The sequence below is a fragment of the Aythya marila genome, assembly GCF_965140915.1.
Source record: "Aythya marila genome assembly, chromosome: 3".
Lineage (NCBI taxonomy): Eukaryota > Metazoa > Chordata > Aves > Anseriformes > Anatidae > Aythya > Aythya marila.
In genome coordinates this window covers 87856512-87873376 of record NC_139044.1, presented here as the reverse complement: position 1 = coordinate 87873376, position 16865 = coordinate 87856512, and the positions used below count along the sequence as shown (strand labels likewise).

Below are 16865 nucleotides of genomic sequence, written 5' to 3'. Positions count from 1 at the left end.
TGCTATTACTTAGAGAGATGGTATTTAATCATTTTCAAGTGGTAGAAATATGATACTACTACCTTCTCTTTATTGCTGCATCTAGTTCTCTGTCAGTAGGTTTCTGTATGTCCTACCTTACATCTCTGGTAAGTAGTCGTGGATGTAGCTAAATGTGTGTGCGGTAATCACCAAATTTATTTACAGGGTTAATGCTGATTTATGTTGTAAGAGATGAAAATAAAGGGAAAAATACCATGTCATTTTCCTGTGGCAGTGGAGGGACCAGCATCTGGGCAGAACTCTGCCACCCATGTCCAAGGCTGATCCAGCCTGGTAGGCTTTTCCTGACAGTGATGCTCACCACAGCCAGCCCCCCACCAGCTACATGAACATTATCAGCAGAGTTGGTCATGTTGCCCCCGGTTCTTCTCCTGAGAGCTAGGGCTGGGCTGGGGTGGGTTGCTCCAGGTAGGGGTGACGTATATTGACAGCACATTTTGGAGAAGCTCGCATAGCATGTGCCTGTAGGATGCTTGGCTCTAGCCAGTGCAGGTAGCGCTTTGAGAAGCATGTTTGAGCACTGGCATGAGCACACATAGAGGAAATGAGAGGTCGTAGCTGACCGCGGCAGAATGAGCATGCGTTTCAGGGGCTGAGGGGTAGCTGCACTGACTCTTCTTGTTGTCTTCAACTAGGTTATGTGGGTATGCAATTTATGTCGAAAGCAACAAGAAATCCTAACAAAATCTGGAGCGTGGTTTTTTGGAAGTGGACCGCAGCCGTCACCCAGCCAGGACGGAACACTGAGTGACACGGCGACTGGTGCGAGTTCTGATGTACCGAGAGAAAAGAAAGCAAGGCTTCAGGAGAGGTCAAGGTCACAGACTCCTTTAAGCACAGCAACTGCCTCACCACAGGAGACCACTCCTTCCAGCGTGCAGTCTGACCGGAGGAAAGGAGCAGAAGTGTCACAGCCAGCTATGGGCCTGGACCAAAAGCAAGTTTCATCAAGGTCTAGAAGTGAGCCTCCAAGAGAGAGGTAAGGCTTTCTTTCTGTCTTGGCAGAGCCTCATAACTGTAGCTGCTGGTGCTGTAATGTTACATGGGGCTTTCAGGACTGTGTGTGTGTCTATAGCCATGCAAAAATAATAAATTGATTTACATACGAAGGAAGTGTACATTAGCAAATACATCATCTGAAGCATGTGTTTTGGGCTGAACAACAGAAATGGTGGGGAGAGATGGGAGAGAAACTGAACAATTACTATTTAAGGATACTTCCATGGACATCAGTCCATGGATGTCATATACTTTTAATGTTGAATTATAGGTTACTTTGAAATTGTAAACTTGGTGTGTGTTCCAATGTTGCTAAACAGATAGGAAACTTCAACTTGATGAAACAATCTAGTAGAGGTAAAAAACTGAACAAACAAACAAAAAAAAACCATCTCTGTGGAGTTCTGTCAGGTATCCTTGTTTGTTATATTTTAATCAATGATTGTATTAGTTTATTTAATAATGAAACAGGAAATAGTAAAAGATCTCATTCACATATGCAAAGTAAACATCCACACAGAACAGTAATTGCACCATCTTGAAATCAGAGCAAGTTGCATGCAAAACTAAAACCAGCCAGAAGCAAACAATTGTATTTCAAGTGACTAAATGAATCGATTCCTGAGCTGTGTTCACTGTAGTGAACTGGCAAAGAGTGGCAAATCAAGAAAGGATAAGGTGATGAATCAGTTACTCTTTTGGCTGCTGACTGCCAGATGACAGCAATCAAGGAGGAGGCCTGTGGCAAGAGTCTGTTGTAGAAGATTCCCTCTTGGCCAGAACAATTGATCTTTTTTTTTTCATAGATATTGAAGCTGAAAATGAATGAGAGAAAATGGCTAGTAACCTACTGTTTGGGTAAGGTCTGTATTGGTTTAACAGGAGCAAAACTCATGTTAGTCTTATGTATAGGTATAGAGGAAACCAACACCTGAACACCTTCCCTAATTCTGTTAACTTTTGTCCCCAGTGCTGAGAAGGCCCCAGAACAGTCATCACTCAGCTGAAGGACACTTTTAAGGCAGCAAAATGCTTTCTATTCCTGCTTTGCTGTCCAAAAATTAAACGGTTATATTTATTATGCAATACTGACACTTTCAAATGAAGGTCAAGGGTTCTGAATGGAGAGCATCTATGGTGAGCCAATGTATTGCCAACAACTCAGGAAGAAGATGATGGAAGAAAAAGAAGGGCTTAACTTGGACTTATCCAACTTGGACTGTCCCACCTGTCTGCAGACGTCTGCATCTCTGAAAATCTGTGATTCAAAGATGTATCAATGTGGAAGGAAAGATTCAGTTCCACAAAGTCAGTCCTTGTGGCTTTGTCATGATGTGGGTTCATCCAAATTATGGTGTATGGCTGTGTTGAGCCTTCTTCAAAAACAATAGATTCAATTGTGAACTAGTATATTCCCAGGGCAATTGGAAGGATGAGAGAGAAAGGGAAAAAAAATAAAATATATATATATATACATTTTATGGGTTTTACAATTCTTCATCTTGTTTATTCTTCCAAAATTGAAGAATAAGGAGAAGAGATCATAATTTTTATACAGATTCATTATTCATTAGTTTGGACTTTGGTTATATAGAGAAATAAGTTAAATTTTTCATCTTGTTTTGGTGGTACAGAAAGGAATGCCATTAATTTATCTCAAAGAGTCAGTTTGCTTTTCTTTATATGCTTCTGAAATGGGCACCTTTTTTTAGAGTTTGAATAAGATAGAGTAAACTAGGTCAAATATTTTTTCTGGGTATATTCTTTTGCATTTTTGATATTATTATTATTATCATATCTTATAAAATAGCATATTAATATATAATATAATAATATATAATAACAAAAATAGTTTTGTACTGCTGTTGAAGGAGATATTCCATTTAGTGATATTTATATTTATAGTGTCAGGGTGCTTGAAGTTAATAGTGTGTATGTGGGTAGTTTGTAACCCTCACTTCCCATGACTGCTGCCAGAAAAATGGAGAACATACTCCAATACTCTGTCATAGTGCTGCTGTTACTACAAAGATACTTTTGAGTCTTTAGCTACTTTGTGTGGCTAAATGATTTTTATCTACATTTATCCATTGTAATATTCTTTGTGATTTTACTAATTAATTGGACTGTCCATGACTTGTTTTAATCAAAGCTCAGCCTAGACATTGTTTGCTATTGAAAAATAAAACTACTGTTGATAGGATTAATAGATTAAAGGATTCATTAATGGATTAAGTACCTTTCTGTACATTTTGCTGTGGCTTATCTCAATTAATAATCTATTTACTACAGGATTTTACACAACTATTTCTGTACCCTTTCATTGTAGGAAGAAGACGTTATTGGCTTCAGACCAGAATGGCAAAGGTGTAAAGAGTGAGCGTAAGCGTGTGCCAAAATCCTCAGTTCAAAAAGAAGGACCAGCAGATGACAGGGAACGTAAAGAAAGGCACGAAAGCAGAAGGCTGGAGAAAGGGAAGTCACAGGACTATCCAGACTTGCCAGAAAAACTTGAGGAAGGCAAAGTGCCTGATGATGAAAAACAAAGGAAGGAAGATGAATATCATACTCGATACAGGAGTGACCCCAATCTGGCAAGATATCCTATAAAACCCCATCCGGAGGAACAGCAGATGCGCATGCATGCCAAAGTTTCTAAAGCACGGCACGAGAGAAGACACAGCGATGTAGCTTTGCCACACACAGAAATGGAGGAAGCGGAGGTACCTGAGAATAACTTAGGAAAACGCTCACAATTACAGGGAACTCAGGACAGAAAATCTCTTGTGGAAACTCAGAGGTCGTACTCTATAGACAGAACAGGTGATGTAAGAATTTCTGTTTCTAAACAATTAACTAATCATAGTCCACCAACTCCCAGGCATAGTCCAGTTCCTATAGAACACGTAGAGTACAAGAACCACGATTCCTTTAAAAAACAGAGCCGCCTTGATCCTAGCTCTGCTATTCTCATGCGAAAAGCAAAGCGGGAGAAAATGGAGACCATGCTAAGGAATGATTCCCTTAGCTCTGACCAGTCGGAATCAGTGCGGCCATCCCCTCCAAAGCCTCATAGAGCAAAAAGAGGCGGAAAGAAAAGGCAGATGTCAGTTAGTAGCTCAGAGGAAGAAGGGGCATCAACACCAGAATATACTAGCTGTGAAGATGTGGAGATAGAAAGTGAAAGTGTCAGTGAAAAAGGTAAGGATCTTTATGTATATTATGCACATGGCCATGGTTTTGGGAAAAAAAATATCTGTGTTTTACTCTCTTTTGCCTGATTTTTGAACATTCCCCTTTGTTTCTCCCCCCCCGCCTTTTTTTTTTTCCCAGCTGAGAACTCTCGTACTTGTTCACATTTGGTTTGCAATGTTTCCTTCTGCATTCTTGGACAAAATGGTTAAACGTAACATGAGCTGTTGAGTTTTTCTCATTCTCTTCCCTCTTTCACTAGAACTGTTAAGAATTTGAATTCTAGTACATTCTCTAGATGACATCTGTATGCTTGGTCATTGCTTCATCCTTTTGTCTGAATGCAGAATAATTTTCTGTGAATCAATGGAAATTGAAAAGGAGCTCTGTAACAATCTAAGACCAGTATAAAGAGTCATAATACCTCTGTCTTAAGATATGCTACATTTTACTATATTAGTAAAATATCAAAGATCTCTTAATTTGCTAACAATGATAGGGCATGGGTAAAGAGTTATACAGGAAAGAAATGAGAATTGCCTAACCTATTGTCTGGATGACTTTACTCCCAACTTTACAAATATGTTTACATTCTGTTAACTTGAGTTTATCTGTTCATGGTAACACTGAGCAGTAAGGAATACGTGTAGTACACTTAGTGCTTTTAAACAAGGCCTTTGTTCTTGCCAAAGAAGTTAATCAGATTCATGAATGGTGAGCAGATAAAATAAGCATCACCAGGAAAGAGTGTGGTAAATTACTGTCTTACAACTGTAACTTGTCTGTAAGTGACATTGTATTGAGCTGAACGCTTTCTCTGTCTTTGGAAGTAGCTTTTAGCTCTTTAGTTTAATTATCTGTTTTGTAACTTGAAAGATTTTTGCAGGTGTTCATACTTGGAATGCCAATGGCTTGTCTGCATTACCTTTTATTTCCTGGCAGTGTTTCGAGACATGTCTTTGATTCAGATATGTTAATCTGTCTGTCTATCTTTATCTGATGTTGTAGTCTCCTGACATCCCCTGAAGCTCTGTGTATGCATATAAGGAGACAACATTTATCTCCTATCCCACCTGAATATCTGTTTAACTTCCTAAACACATTTTTTTCCATTCAAAATATGGAAGCTAGCTTTTCTGCTCATTTTTAAGGAAGGGTGGTGACCATGTCCCTGGAATCTTGATCAAGATTCCACTTCAAACCAAAAAAAAAAAAAAAAAACAAACAAAAAAAACCAAACACAACCTTTTTGACTTTGAAAAGTGGTCAGAAATTTTGTGGAGTCTCCATCCTTGGAGATGCTCAAAATCTAAGTAGGGAAGATCCTGAGCAACCTGCTCTAGTTGACCCTATTTTAAGCAAAGGGGTTTGAAGAAGAGACCCTTAGAGGTCCCTGAATATATGTGTGTGTGTATGCAATACATTAATTCCAGAAAAATATCTATTCATTTGATAACCATGACAAGGAAAAAGTGGAAAGCCTTTGAAGTAGTACAGAAGAAGAGCTAGGCAATGTGAATACAATTTTTGGTAATAAAATATCCAATTATTTATTTTTAAAATTAAATTTTCATCAATACTTGGTATAATACGCAGTATTTTGTAAGAAAAAATGGAAAGGCAGAAAAATGTATTACCTAAGAATTTATTTTTTGAAATCCTTTAATACCTTAGAAGATAAAATGCCACAGTAAAAGGATGTAGTGTTTAAAAAATGTATTAACAAGTACTTCTATTTTAACTGAGATCAGAATCCCATCCCCTGTGACCAGCATCATTCCAAGCAGAATTTCACTCACCATTCCTTAAGTGATTTGCTTGTAATTTGAGATACTGCACAGGTCTGTAGTTGTAATGCTTTAGTACCTAAGCCCAGCAGGGTCTGGAAACCATCCTCTCATCTAAATATCAGCTCAGTCAGAAATCTGGTGCCAAAGTAATATAAATGGAGTGAAAAAATAGAATTATTGCAAATATATTTTTTTGAATTTCTAACAGCCTTACCAATAAAACCCAATATTTTAAAATTAAGTCACATTTAGTGACTGCCAATAAAAAACAATAAGAAACTGAGTAATAATCATGTACTTCCAAAAGTTAATATAATAGTGCTTTGTATCTTTTAAATTCTGTACTGAACATCCAAAATATAAGTTTTCTATGGAAAACAGCTCACACCTGTTTAAAAGAAAATGATGTTATATAGACATGTAAGGTATAGGTAGGGTGGTTGAGAATGTTGAAAAAGCAATAGCCAAAAATGATATATGAAGAAGCTTGCTTATTTATTTATTTATTTATTTATTTATTTATTTTGCATCGTGGTTACCTAGATGGCTGTCCACCTTTTGCACCAGTTCTGAATCTGTAAGAAAGTTAATATAAAATCTTACAAATCACTATATGTTTAAAGAACTAAACATGAAAATAGATAATTAAATTCACCTTCAGTCAGTGAAGAAAGGGAAGCACCTTCAGAGAGCACCATCCTGGGAAGGCAAAAGGAGCTCTCTTAGAAAGCATGAATTACATTTACAGTCACTACAAAGATTTACTAGAATAACGTAAACCAAAAAACTGCAAATGCAATCCAGACCTCACTTTAGAACAGAGAACACCTTCTGCCTACTGCCATCCAACAAAGAGTACTAATTAGATTAGGTGAAAATTTGTGGAGAAAAACATTTTCTTCCAACTATGAAAACAAGAATTTGTGTGGAACCTGTAGACTGGTGTACAGACAAAATTGTACTTAACTTTTTATCCTAGTAGTATTAGTTACAAGTGGTGTTTTTATCTTCTGTCATGCAGTCTTTGAAAGTGGAAGATGAAATATTGCTGGAGGTTGGGGCCGTGTGAGGAGATGCTGAAAACTTCTCATGTACTTTCATGTAAATAGATGTGCTAATGCTTTTACATTCTGCATACTCATTATACCTATTTGCCTTAATGTGTATTTTGTTCACACAGTTAAGGCTTGGAAATATGCCTAATACTCAAGATACTGATGGCAAAATGGTAAAAACCTCAGTAAAACTCAGTGTGTGTACCTGTAGCCTTCTGAAGTCTGCACTGGGGCTTGGTGCTTGGGGGTGCTTGCAGAGGAAGGGGAGCAGAAACCAAATCCCTGCCCTGCCCTTTTCTTCCAGTGCTGTAACACTCCTGGCAACTGAAGTAGGGCATGCAGTGGGGTGTATAAATGAACCAAAGGAAAGCATCAGTAAGAGGCTGTAGAGAAGAGAAGGCTGGCTTTAAACATTCTTAGCTGACTGGTTTCATGTAGGTATTTTAAATTTATAGTGTAGGCAAGTCAAGTCGTACTGTAACATCTGCTAGCATATTTTAACATCTGTTCACTGGGAGAGTTGGGCATGAAATTTTCAAGAGTGCTGAATTTGTTTAGAACTGTGACTGAGCTTTAAGTTTGTGTAAAATAAAATACCCTTCCTAGGGCCATCGTTAGTTCTTAGAAATTAGTTCTAATTTATGTTCTAGTCCTTGTGAAATAATTCAAATCTACATCTGGTTCAGATTTTAATGAAAATATAATCTAGCTCCATTTTCAGAAATCTAGTCAGTGTTAGTCTTACTCCATGCTATTAATATTCAGTACTTTTTAGTAACTGAAATTATTTATAATGCTTATGGAGTTATAAGTAAGTGCTTGTTAAGTTAGTGTTGGGCAATAAGAAATCTGTTCTGTGTTCTTGCAATTAGGTAAAGTGTACACGTGCATATGCAAATGAAATAAGCTGAACATGAGTGGAAAAAAAAAGTCCCATGGTTGCCAGGAAATCAAACGCTTCAGTGAGATCTGTAACCATGTAACTGGCAAAGTCACAGCAGATGTGTGACCAAATTCTCCTTTGAAATCCTAATAAAGCACTGCTGCTAGTTTGCCTTAAGAGGGTTGTGAACATGCTGGAGGAGTCCACAGAAGAGCAGTGAGAATGGCCAGAGGTCTATAAAAATGATATATAAGTAAAGGTGGAAAGGATTAGGGTTGAGACGTAGCTGGGCTTTGAATGGGAAAAAAGAAACTGGAGAGAAGAGAGAGGGTGACTGCTGCTCTGTTCCTATGGAACAGAGGACGTGGAAGAAAAGGTTGTCAGAAATTGTTAAATCCTGAGTTTTCTTGCATCTCTGGAACTTGGAAAGGCATTATTGTTCTTTATTATTAACATGGAAGACCAATTCACAGGCATATTCAGTCCCCACTCAGAAACCATTTTGCCACTCAGAAACCATTCACCTTGCACTGGAAGGGGGAGGTACAAGAGGAGCAGTAGGGTAGGCAGGTTATAGGGACTTTTAAAGGGGAACTGAGAGCTTTTGAAAAGTCAGTCCGAACTGTAGTTGCAGAGCACTTCACAAAATGCAGCTGTGCAATGAACTACAGTCCAACTCAGCTGGCTTGAAACGTGGTGGTGTGTTAGAGCCAGAGCCTTTCCCCCAGGCTATGCTGTACAAAACTCTGCCGTGTAATTTGTATATGCATATATTCTGTCTATACTATAAAGCTCATGTGGACTGAAGGTAAGGATTTGCTGTTACTCTTTTGATGTAAGAGCCTAGACTGAAAAATGAAGCAAGCTCTGTCTGCCAAAGCTGCACAGCTGTGTAAGGTCTGTGCAGCATGTCAGAGGTCTCAGGGCTGAAATCATAGATTCACAGAATCATCACAGAGTATCCAAGTTGGAAGGGACCACAAAGATCATTGAGTCCAACTCCAGAGTCCCCAAAGGACTACCCCAAAAATAAAAATGAAAATCAGATCATGTGTCTGAGAGCTTTGTCCAAACACTTCTTGAACTCTGACTTGAAATCCAGAAAATTAAATCCAGAAATCCAAGTTGAAATCCAGAGCTGTGCTCCTTTCTACCCATATGGGGAACCTATCTCCATTTTTGGAGAAGAATAAAATCCTGTGATAGAAGGTAAATACATTATTCTATATTTTAGAAAAATAATTTTCAGCATATTTTACTTCTGGGAACAGTGGCTTTGCCATACCTTAAATGCAAATTTGATAAGGGTTTAACTTGGTCCATTTTGCAAGTTAAGAAAGGTCCATTTTGCAAATACAGGACATACACGGCTTATTTAAACTTTCCACATGCAGATGTGGTCTGTGAGGGAGGGTGGGTTGGTGCTTGAACATCATGCTGAAAAGGGCATTTAGCTCCATGGGCATCATGCACTTCATCTGAGACAAGGCTACCTTGGGATTCTTTTACAGTTCTAAATGCAGGTTGGTAAGGAATTTAAGTATTTACTTTTGTTACTTAAAAGTTATTGATTGCATATAGGTCCTAACAATGTATGTGTGGTGTTACTTATGGGAACTATGTATAGTAGAGAAATAAATAAAGTAAAATGGTTATACTACTTGGCTACCTTTTAGATGCATGTGTAACATAAGATAAAGCACTTTCTGACATGCAGCAAGGAGAAGTGAAGCACATTTATTTTCAACTCACGTTAAAATGTGTTATTTAATTTTATGCATTCATTTCCAGAATTGAAGTTTCCAGCTTTTGTAGCCTAGTTCTCAACTTGGTAATTCTTTACTTTGCAATATGAGCTTCAATAATAATTAGTTCTTCTCATTATTGGAAAAAAAAAAAGAAATCTATTTAAAGCAACTTGGCAGTGATGTTTTATCTGTTTTTAAAGTATCCAAGTTCTTGCTATTTTTTAGAATTACTGAAAATGCAGTTTCAGACACCTTTTCACCAGAAATATAAATTCAAATATTAATTTATATTACCTCAAATGTAAATTCAAATTAACAATTTCTAAAACATTGTTATTCTAATTAAAGTTTATTAGCTAAACAGAATAAATAAGGTATTAATGAAAAGCCATAAAAATACCTACTTTTATGATCTTACCTTTATTAAACTTCGATGAAGTTTTTATTTTATTTTTTTGAATTTTTTTATTATGTGATGATGTTAAAAAATGCTGGGTGTTAAGAGTAGATTTTTTGTGTTGCTCAGAGGAAAAGCAAGCCCCACAAGCAGCTCTTTTTAATCCATTAGGCCACACAATCTGCACCGTTAAAAGAGTGCTCAGTGAGCCACTAGATGGAGCTGTCAAATCTATCTTTTGTCTTTCACAATCTATGGAAATAATTTCTCTCTTATTAGCAAAGGGAAAACCTCCAGTTATCAGAGAGGATAAATGTTGTTCTGAAGCAGCTGGATGTACTTTTGGGTTGCCTCAGCTTGCTCCCACATCTCAGGTGGGAATTGCACAACCTGGACGGGGTCTCCCCAGGGTTTTGGTTAGGGGGGATGGAACTGTTTTTTGGAGTTGACTTGCTTTAATCTCTCTTCAGTATGTTCATACGATCCTCGCCTGAACTGTCAGATGAGCAAAAGCCTCAACTCAGGCAGTGAATACCGAGCAGTGCATGAGTAGAGGGCCAGTGAGCAGCTTCTTCCAGTGCTCCAGAGAGCCTTGGGTCAGTCAGAGGTCTAATGCTGCTTCCTGCCCATCACGTTCCAGAGCTCTCCCACAGCAAATGGGTGCAAGTTTACATCCAAACACCTGAGATGTCAGGCAATTTGATCTCTTTGGTGTCTGGCATTGTGTAAAATACGGGATAAGTTTTACAGATTATGTAAAATACAGGATAAGTAAATACAGATGAAACCAAAGCACAGAAAAGCAACTCACAAACCCAAATTTAAATAGATGCAGCTTCTCAAAACTTCCTGGTATTTGCTATTTCTGCCAGTTTTAATGTAAATGTAGTGAGCCTTGTCACTATGCCCAGGTGGGTTTAGTTATCTCCTGTGGGGCAGGCCCGTGGAGTTGGCAGTAGTGCTGGAGCAGAGTTTGTGGGAGGGCAGAACAGCCCCCAGGGCACAGGGATGGGAATGGACACTTGGGAATAGATCCACTTGTGCTGCCCTGGGCTCTTCTCCACCGACAAGATGCTTTCAGATCAAGCTGTACAAAAAGTAGATTAATCTGTTCCCGTTACCCAGTTCTAAATCTCACTGCCGGAGGAGTCTTAGGGAATGGCTGTTCCTGCAAGCCACTGAAAGGAGGCATTTAGGAAGACGTTAATTTTTGCCAGGGAGCTGATTTTTATTTTTTTTTTAAACAAACCAATGTATCATTTGCATTTAGACTTTTCTTTAAATGTTTCCTTTAAAATTCTACTCTGTCAGCATCCTTTTCTTGTTTTAAAACAATAGTAACAACAAGGAAAAATAATGTGGTATTAACTTAGGGCTTATTGTCAGAACATCAGTTGTGTGCACTATGGTGGGCCTAATCTTACTTTGACCTAGAAAATTGTTATAAGGATTAGGAAAAAAATTTCTGGCTTAAAAAGTAAACAAATGCTTAAACAAACAACATGCTCAGTGCTAAGCCCTACCTTTAAATGTGTGTTGTTTTTTTTTTTTTGTTTGGATGGTATATAAAATGTCAAAAGCAATAAAATATTCTATTCAATAGACATAGGCCTTTCAAAATGAGGTCAGCACAAGAGCACATACAGCTCTAATTAGTAGGTTTAAATCTGAAATTTTTAGAATTAATGGATATGAGAGAAATCTGAAAGAAAAGGAGGATGTAGGTTAAGTTGTCAGAGTCATCCTGACCTGGTGTAATAGAAGGAACCAGTGATCCCTAGATGTCTTTCACCCCTGACTCTATACCCTGTCAGCCCCAGCCTGTACGTGAATCAGTTCAGAACACACATTGACTTTTGCTATGTTTTGCAGTGGGGGAAAAAAGGGGAAAAGGGACAGGTTGGAAGGAAGGGGAAAAAAAAAAGGAATTGTATTAAGGAATTTTGTTAAGCTGCTGTGGCTGACTCAGATCAGAAGTGGTAATGACACTATCATCATAGGTTGGATCTCCTGTGTTTGCTGGATCCCAAGTTTGCTGATGATACTGGCTTTTACTGTAGTTCCTCCTTTGGCAGGTAAACTTGAGTACAGGTATGCTTGGCTTCTCTTCCTGCAGGAATTGAATTGATCTGAGCAATCTGGGTCTGTGAGCTCAAGCCTGTACCTGAGCACGGCTGTCAGAGGCAGCTTTGTCATCCCAACACTTCATCCCTGCTTATCCTGTGCCATGCGGTGAGGAGACTTCGAGTGCAAATCTTCCATGTCCACCATACTGTAGGGCATCAGAGTTGGGAGAAATCTATCACTGTGAAGACTTTAAAACAACAGCTAGGGATTACAGTTAAAGTTGGGAACATAAGTATTTTGAGACTGTAAATTAGAAAGTTGGTGTCTGCATACCAGTTACCAATTTGCTGAAAGCATCTGGCTTTGGTTAGCAATTTAATGGCTGAGCAAATAGTTTGAATTGGGGTTCACTTAAGAGGACCTTTGACTTTAAAAAAGACTATCTAGCAGATTCTTTACAGATATTGGAAGCTAGTTTAAGTACTGCCTTTATGGAAAAGAAAAATAAATACATTACACAGTCTATTTTTTGTATAACAGGGTCAAGAGGAAGTCCAGAAGACAGTACTCTGTAAATCTGACAGTGCAGCATTTATTTTCTATGTCTTGATTCTCCTTAGTCAAGGAGGATTATGAAAATGATTGGCCTGAGGAGATGCTTTTTGTTTGTTGTTGTTGTTTTGTTTTGTTTCCCCTCTTCCCCATAGATTAATAAACTCAGACATATTGCAAAATTACTGGATGGTGAAAGCTAGGTAGCAAAGATCTAAACTGCCGCATCTATGAAATTTATGAAATGTTTCTGGGCAGTTGCCAAGTTTCTTCACTTCCACTTGACTTAGTTCAGATCAGAGTTTGAACTAAAAGCTGTGGAGTAACAATAGCATGACATTGATTTAGCCCGAGCTAAATAAAAGGCCAAACTTATTAGCACCAGCATGTCTCCCTGTTGATGTGACTACATAATTTCTGCTTTGGTGCCTTTCTTGCCAGCTGGTCAAGAATATAAACAGAATATGCTCATGCCTGAATTGAAGGGAGTATTGATGAGCTTGTGCTTGAGGGCATACATTCAATCAGGAGCTGTGTGTCTTTTTCACCACAGTCACCTCTCTTCTTAGCCTGTAATTTTCTCAGCAATTATGAGAAATGACAGGCCAAGCTATGTCAATCTATTGAAAAGTAAAGTGTAGAAATGGCACAAAAACACTTTTGGATGTGCATATATACATGTATATTTGTATATAAGAAATTTCTGTTTTAAATGGTAAATGGTCAACAATTATCTTTACAAAGTTGTAAGCATTTTCCCAAATAAAAAACTCAGTAGTCTTCCTTTGGCAATACTTAAGTAAAAAAAGAAGTTGCACTTCTGTTGCAGAAGTGCACAGAGAGAACAGAAGTGTTTTAATTACCACAGTGTCAGTCAAAACCTGCACCTAAGCCTATCAGAGGCAGATGTATTTTCTCCATTTTGTTTAATTTTGGATGCACAGCCAAATTGCATCCCAAGTTACACAGAAGTTTTCTCTGTTATCCCAGGAGAGCATTTTGTGGCCTGGAATATGGCTAACTGAGCAAAACACAGCCTTGATTCCTCCCCAGAAATCTTTGCTGTGATACTTCTTTATATATCTAACATAGCATCACCCTGTTGAACTTGATACCTTGGACTGTCATTTCTTGAATCAAGTGGTTCGGTAAGTTTTCCACCCACCTTTTAGTTCACCAACCAACACATATCTCTCTGATGCAGCTACAAGGATATAGTGGGAAACTTGGTTGAAAACTTTGCTAGTTATGTTAGACAACAACACTGTTACCCCTTGTCTGCATATCCATTTATCTCATCAAGGAAAGAAATAAGGTTGGTCAGGCATGATTTGCCTTTTGTAAAACTGTGCTGGTGTTCCCAGTCACCTTCTTGTCCTTCATGTGCTTGTGACTGTCTTCCAGAAGGACTGGCTCCATGACCTTCCCAAGAGTAGATTAGCCTGCCCAGTCCATAGTTCTCCTGGTACTGTTTTTGCCTCCTTTAGGATAGGTGTGATGCTTGCCTTGTCCAGTCATTGTAAATCTCCCACAATAGCCAGGACCTTTTGAAGTAGGTCAGACAGGGCTATGGTATGAAATGTTGCGTGCAATACCTAATATTATATCTAAGACTCCACAATTTCATTAGAATTTCTACTCCAGTATAACTTGGCTTCAAAGTCCATAGATGAATCCAAAGACCATATGATGAATCCTTTTTGTTGTTTCTCTCTTTTCCTATAACTTCCCATATAAAACATGACTGTGATCCTTGAATGGCTCGAGACCAATCTCTGGCTTTCAGCTTTTATCAAAAAGTATTGTAAACCTTTCAGTTTTGAGAAAAACTGCTCTCCCACCTAGGAATTAAATTGAGTGGTACACATAATGCTTGGCATTTGTCCTCTTAAAACTTGACAACTGGTAGGGTTGGATATCTGTGGGGGATTGTTCAATCTCATACTATTTTGTAAATATCTTATTCTTCTGTCTTTCTAAAACTTTCTCATACATGGATTAAGAGCTAGACAATCATTAGCGGGAAGATTATGAAGAAACTAAAATATGATGTGCGTCAGAGGATTGTGGAGGTAAAATAACTTAAAAAGGTAAAAACCTTCTGAGATTACATAGGCAACGTTATTCAAAGGAAAGGTCAGAAGCATGTTATAACTGAATTATACACTTTTACTTGGACAATGGCATGATGACCAAATTTCCATTTAGTTTCCAGTAGCCTTGCTACTACTGATGGGCGTAAAAGTAAATGAACCAACTATCCAGGTTTGTCTCAAAGTGTCAGATGTGTCTTAGGGGCAGCCTGAAAGGCTGTTTGATGGGAGCTGTTTTGTTCCTTATGCAATAAATGTTCTCCAGCTTTAGGGGAAAAGTGTGCTCCCTGGCTAGTAGATGCCCAGGTGATCATCTTCTCTTGGGGTACATAAACTCTGGCCATTGTCATCCTTCAAAGAATCATCTCCTAACAAGGGCATGTCAGCAAAGAAGCAGCTGCAGACAGCTGTGTTGTCTCTGCTAATTCTGTGCCACTTTTGCTGTTGACTACTTGACAGGGGTGAGTGTGTGGGAAAGGCAGTGTCCAGTACCTGGGCTTTGATCATCCGATCCAGAACTAGAGGGAAACAACTCAATCAAAAATGCATTTTCATTCTTACTAATAGGTCTATGTATTATTAAAGATGAAACAATTGTAAACTCTTATTAGCTTAATTATTTACATTTAACCCCAATAAGCTTCTCTTTGGAGAGAATTTTAAAAAGGTTGGTTTGTCGCATTTTGCTTTCCCCACCATGGTTTCTAAACAGTTAGCTTTTTTGATTTTCTGTTTTAGTTCTACAGTATCTAAGTATGCTACAGAGAAGCGTGTATCTTCACCATGGAAAACTGTCTCTGCCAAGAAAATAATTTTATTGGTTTAGGATTTAGATATGGCTAGATCAAATTCTTTAGCAAATTTTATTAGCTGTAATTCTCTAATCATCTGGCTTTCCCCAATATGCTGATATATATGTTCAGGCATTCTCTTTTATTTTGACTATATAATTTAGAATACAAAATGCTGTTATTTATTTATAATATATTTTTATTATATAAAACTATTTTTTTCATGCACACATTATGTAAGAAAAGTGTTTAAACATTCCATTAATTTGTTAAAAATACAGTATTTTTTTTCACGAGCCATATATTTTCAGTGTGCTAGGAGTAAATCTGCAGCACGGGAAGTTTTACTTAACTTAAACCAGCCACGTTTGCTTTACATGATTGCTTCATTTATGCAGTTCATTAAAACTTGTTCAGCGTACCACTGCTGCATATAAATAAAAACTGCAGCAGTGCTATTGATTATTGAGCTTGTGTGTACTGTTGGCTTTAAAACACGAAGAAACTTCTTTCCTATTCCATCCGGAGAGGAAGGAGCTTTTTTTTCCCCACTTTTTTTTTTTTTTTTTTTTTTTTCCTGAGGAATTGTTAATTCTGGACTCCTGAAATCATTAGCTGTTTCTGGAGACTGAAACTCCCCGTCGCTGCAGTGAGCGTGGCTGAACTAACGCAGTAGTCGATGCTTGCACTCCACTGCAGAGATCTGTTTGGATGACAAGAGCTCTGGTAGCCCTGTTTGGTGTCACCAGTGTCGAATGTTTGATGCTGCAGAATAATTTGGCTTAGGATCAGGACGCAAGGACCTTAGGGACTTTTTTTTTTTTTTTTCTTTTTTCCCCCAATCATCTCCTTCACACTGGAGTGGATTTTTGATTGCATTTCAGGTTTGCTACAGTTGCAGCCTGGAATTCAGCAACCTACTAAATGCCAGTTGTGCTTTTTTAACCATTTTCTTGCTGATGCTGCTATGTTTGCGGGGTTTCTTCAGTTTCTGCTCCATACGTTGCATTCAGGGACAGGTAAATAAGTGGCTATACGGTGCTGAGGTTTCAGATTTTTTTTTTTTTTAATGTATCTTTTTATAAGCAGATTTCTTTAACTGTACAGTTTGAGTGGAGATGTGTCCTCTGAATTTTAAGTATTAGTTGTAGCAAATATACAGCTTAAGCAGGGTATAAGGAACCATTTTGCTCATAAGTCTGTGTTTCAATTATGTTTATACTTTGAAAGCTCATGTGTCAAAAATAATTTGACAT

At 38.0% G+C, this 16865-nt stretch overlaps 1 protein-coding gene across 9 annotated transcripts in view; it reads left to right on the top strand.

The window, feature by feature from the left end:
• RIMS1 (regulating synaptic membrane exocytosis 1) overlaps nt 1–16865 on the top strand; it is a gene marked incomplete at its 3' end in the record, with an annotated part of 310018 nt that overhangs the window by 140938 nt on the left and 152215 nt on the right. For 5 of the 9 annotated variants that reach the window (XM_082756965.1, XM_082756961.1, XM_082756964.1 and 2 more), the window contains exon 1: nt 16334–16628. In XM_082756965.1, coding sequence (XP_082613091.1) covers nt 16577–16628 — 52 coding nt within the window. In that variant the 5' untranslated portion in view covers nt 16334–16576. Of the gene's footprint in view, nt 1–677; nt 1022–3370; nt 4243–16333; nt 16629–16865 lie in introns of those variants that run through there. The other 4 variants (XM_082756958.1, XM_082756967.1, XM_082756960.1 and 1 more) reach the window with 1 other exon arrangement.